Source organism: Triticum aestivum, chromosome 2D, assembly GCF_018294505.1.
Source record: "Triticum aestivum cultivar Chinese Spring chromosome 2D, IWGSC CS RefSeq v2.1, whole genome shotgun sequence".
In the NCBI taxonomy this organism is placed as follows: Eukaryota; Viridiplantae; Streptophyta; class Magnoliopsida; order Poales; family Poaceae; genus Triticum; species Triticum aestivum.
The window spans coordinates 47,375,572-47,379,486 of NC_057799.1; the positions used below are offsets into that span (position 1 = coordinate 47,375,572).

A 3,915-nucleotide genomic window follows, 5' to 3' on the forward strand; every position below is an offset into this window, starting at 1 on the left:
AAAGATATGGCATCTCTACAAATAATGGCCGGCTCATCACTCCTCAACAGCAACCGCCGCGGCCCCTTCATATAGAGCGAGCGCCGCACAGATCCTGCAATGGACCACGCCGGCCGGTCCTCCTGCATCCATGGAAATGGCAAGCATGGGCAGCCCGGAAAGACGAGCGCGTCTGAGCCAGCATCATCATGTGAACGGAAAAGGCCGAGCGGAGTCGAGTGCGGCTCAAGCAAGGGAGAGGGAGAATGAACAGCTCGTCGTCGTGCACTCCACCTCCCGATCAATCGATCTGATCACGCCATGAATGGGGAAAGGAAGGAACTCACAGAGACAGAGGACATGCATGATCCCAGTCGAGACTCGAGACGAAACCAAAACTTTACTAGTACTGCTACACTTGCTCCTCCTTTTTTTTTTGGTTTTCCAATGGAAAACGACCTCTCAGACTGTACACTACTGCCGCTGCTGCCACGCATGGCGGCACCGGGTGTTCACCGATCCAGCTCCTCGAATTTTTGGTTTTGAACGCGACCTCTTCGAACTTCCTCTCCGTTTTCCCGCTACCCGCCGTTGCTGTCGAGATATCGCCGTCTGGCACGACGATCAGCAGCTCATCGCCTCGCACTTGACCGCCATCGGCGGCCGGTCGAACCGGCCGCGGGACAGCAGCGTCCCGACCACCGCCATGTCGCGGCAGAACGCGCCCTGGAACATCGGGCTCATCGCCGCCGCGCTCAGCCTCGGCGTCGGCGGTGACGGTGGTGCGATCGTTTCCGGCTCCGCGACCTGCACCGGGATGTTGACACGCTCTGGCTTGGGGCTCTCCGGCACGGCTGCCAGTTCTTCTTCTTCTTGTTGTTGCATGGTCGCTGACGCTGCGGCTTCTTCTTCTGCTTGCTTGGTCGCCGACGCTGCGGCGGCGGCGACGGTGGCGGCCAATGCGGCGGCGGCGGCGTCTTCTCTGGCCCTCTGCCGCGCGGCGGCCTCCTCGTCCAGCACGGCGGACATGATGTGCGAGTAGCCCTTCTGCAGCATCCGGTAGAGGAAGAGGGCCGACATGCGGGCCTGGTCGCGCACGGCGTCCAGGTCGCGGTGCTCGTCCACCAGCTCCAGCCGCTCCGCGAACGACGCCGACCGGTCCGGCTTCAGCTTCAGCGTCAGCAGCAGGTGCGCGCGCACCACCTCCGACCGCGCGCAGCCGCGCGGCACCCCGAGGAGCGCGTAGTAGTCCACGTTGCACCCGTCGCCGGCGGCCACGCGGGCTCGGAGCTGCTGGACGCGGGCCACCAGCTCGCGGTGCGCCCCGGCGATCTCGCGCTGCCGGACGCCGCCCTGCGGCCGCCAGCTCGGGCCCGGCAGCTTCCCGTCGCGGAGCGCCGCGTCGTAGAGGAGCTTCAGGTGGTCCAGGTCGCGGAGGCTGTCGGGGATCGCGCCCACGGACTCGAGCAGGTCGGCGCGCGCGCGCAGCGCCGGGATGAAGGCCGGGTCGAGCGCCAGCGCGCGGTTGCAGTCGGCGATGGCGTCGGCGGGCCGCCCGGACGCGCGGAACGCCGCGGCGCGGCCCACCAGGCAGGCCGTGGCGAAGGAGTGCGGGAGCACGCCGCCGCGGCGCGCGTCGAGCACCTTGTTGAAATGGCGCACGGCCTCGGCGGGGAGGCCCGCGTCCAGCGCGGCCACCGCGGCGGCGCGGCGGCGGAGCAGGAGCTTCACGTGCGCCAGCAGCTGTGACACCGAGTCCGCCTCGCTCGCCGGGGGCATCCCGGACGCCTGGCTGTACTTGGACGGCGCCCGTCTGCTGGCGGCAGGCACATTGGCCGTCGAGTTGGACGGCGAGAAGCTGTCCTCGGACCAGCACACGCTCTCGCGACGGAACGCGGCCGTGGCGAGGCGGCGGCCGGTCTGGAGAAGCACCACGGCGTCCTCCATCAAGCCGAGATGGAAGCAAGCCTGACCCAAGACCAAGTACCTGCACACGAACGAATTGGCAATGACAATCAGTACTGCTTGCTGCAAAGTGCATCAATGTTCGATGTGGTAATGGCGAGTGATTCCGTTACCTCCACTGGGTCTCGGCCTCGGAGCTCCTGGAGAGGCCGGCGACGACGCGGCGCTTAATCTCGGAGACGTCGAGGCAGCAGAGGAACCGGGAGGCCCCGGCGCCGGAGACGGAGAGCTCGCGGCCCGGGGAAAGAAGCCCCGCGCGGGACGCGCAGGCGAGGTCGCCGGAGCCGGAGGAGCAGGACGTCGACGAGGAGGAGGTGGCGGTGTCGTCCCCGGCGCAGGACTTGGCGCAGCTGGGAATGTAGTCGCGGAGCATCTCCGCGACGTCCCGGTAGCGGCGGAGCGCGAGCAGCGCGCGCGCCCGGAGCTCGAGCGCGGCCTCCATGCGGGGCGACATCTCCAGCACCGCGCCGACCAGGCCGAGCGCGGCCGCCGCGGCCGAGTCATCCCCGCCGTCGCCGTCCCGCGCCGCCGCGGCCGCGAGGGCCGCCCGCGCCTCGCCGATGTAGCCGTTGATCACCTGCCGCGCACAACCGCCATGGAAACAAGCAGCCATCAGATCCGGGCGCCAATGCCAGAGAATTCAGGCTCTCCCCCCTCCCTCAAACCACCGTCAGATTCGGGGGAAAGAAAGACCGAGTCTTTTCCGCCCCTCCCTCATCAGAATGGACATTAATGAAGCAGACTCGGAAGAGAACAAAACAAGAATTGTAGGATCGTCAATGGAGAATGGACGAGACGCGGTGACGCATGGCATGCATCGCGCCATCTGGACAGCAGCAGCAGGCAGAGGCCAACGCCCGGAGTTTGACCCCTCCGCAAAGTCCAAATCGCCCCATCCCTATCCGCCGGCCGGACCAGCATTGAAGCAAGCGAGCAAGCAAGAAGAAACACCAACCTTTCGGTTGCCGCGGCGCCACTTGTTCCTCCTCCTCGGCGGCTCCGGAGCGGGGGACGACACCGCCATGGCAGCCTCCGCGCATCAACCAACCGGAGCTCCGTAACAGGGGTGCTAGCTACGCGGGGAGGAAGAGAGAGAGAGGGGGCCAATATATATGGGGGGTGGAGATCGGGGGAGAGGGAGGGAGGGAGGAATCCTGTGACTTTGCTGCGCCCCGGAAATGGAGCTGAATATATACGGGAAAGAAAGAGATGGCGATTGCCAGCTGCGCTGCGCTGCGCGCCGTCGCGGTTGCTTGCTTGGGCGGACTCTTTCCTTCCCTCTCCTTTTGTTGGATGCCTTGCGGTTCCTAGCTGGACAAGATGCCTCCACGCAGGCCTACCTAGCTAGCCAGGTAGTAAAAAAAAAATAGTGACTAGGCCGACTACTAGACTAGTGCCCCTGCCGTGCCACGGCGCTGCTCTGCTGCCCACCACTGACCTTTTTTTTAAAGAGGAGAGGGAGAGGCTCTGTTGCGTGTGCCCCACAGCTCAGTGATGACGGGGATATTTTCCTTTATTGCTCGAGATTTTCTGCCTGTAATTACTTACCACATTTAGCAGCGGGGCAGGGGAGCAGTGCCCCTGCAGTGTACTCGTAGCACTGTAATTGTCCGCCATCATCAGATATCAGCGGCCGTCCACGTGGGCTAACAGGAGCTAACCGCCGCAGAGGAGTACCACGCCTCACGGCAGCACTGATGAGCCGAACCTGTGACGCGCACAGTAAACTTTCTTTTTACCACGTGCTGTTAACCAGCGCCCGTACCTCGCCAACAGCACTAGTAGTACGTCGCCAGTACTAGTCGAAACTGTATCCAGGCATTAGAAACGGCGAATCAAATTTGCCGTATAGACGAAATCAAATCACAGAATAAACTATCGTGAAACTATTTCACACGGTTGACCTTTTTGTGTGACGCCCGACACGAAGGCGCCACACTACACTGTGCAACGCCTCACAGATAGGCGCTA

At 63.8% G+C, this 3,915-nt stretch overlaps 1 protein-coding gene across 1 annotated transcript; it reads right to left on the minus strand.

Annotated features, from left to right (window-relative positions):
- Positions 1 to 360: 360 nt before the first annotated feature.
- LOC123051458 (uncharacterized) lies at positions 361 to 3,244 on the minus strand. The gene is made up of 3 exons (XM_044474321.1): positions 2,900 to 3,244; positions 2,058 to 2,521; positions 361 to 1,966 (listed from the first exon to the last, which is right to left on the minus strand). Exons 1-3 carry the CDS (start codon positions 2,966 to 2,968, stop codon positions 604 to 606), a joined length of 1,896 nt encoding a protein of 631 aa, XP_044330256.1. The 5' UTR covers positions 2,969 to 3,244; the 3' UTR covers positions 361 to 603.
- Positions 3,245 to 3,915: the final 671 nt, after the last annotated feature.

Excerpts from the sequence above, each read along its gene's own strand:
- LOC123051458 (XM_044474321.1), bottom strand. The coding sequence starts at position 2,968 with ATGGCGGTGTCGTCCCCCGCTCCGGAGCCGCCGAGGAGGAGGAACAAG. Across the intron at positions 2,522-2,899 it reads GGCGCCGCGGCAACCGAAAG|GTGATCAACGGCTACATCGG; the intron begins GTTGGTGTTTCT and ends TGTGCGCGGCAG. Across the intron at positions 1,967-2,057 it reads GAGGCCGAGACCCAGTGGAG|GTACTTGGTCTTGGGTCAGG; the intron begins GTAACGGAATCA and ends GTTCGTGTGCAG.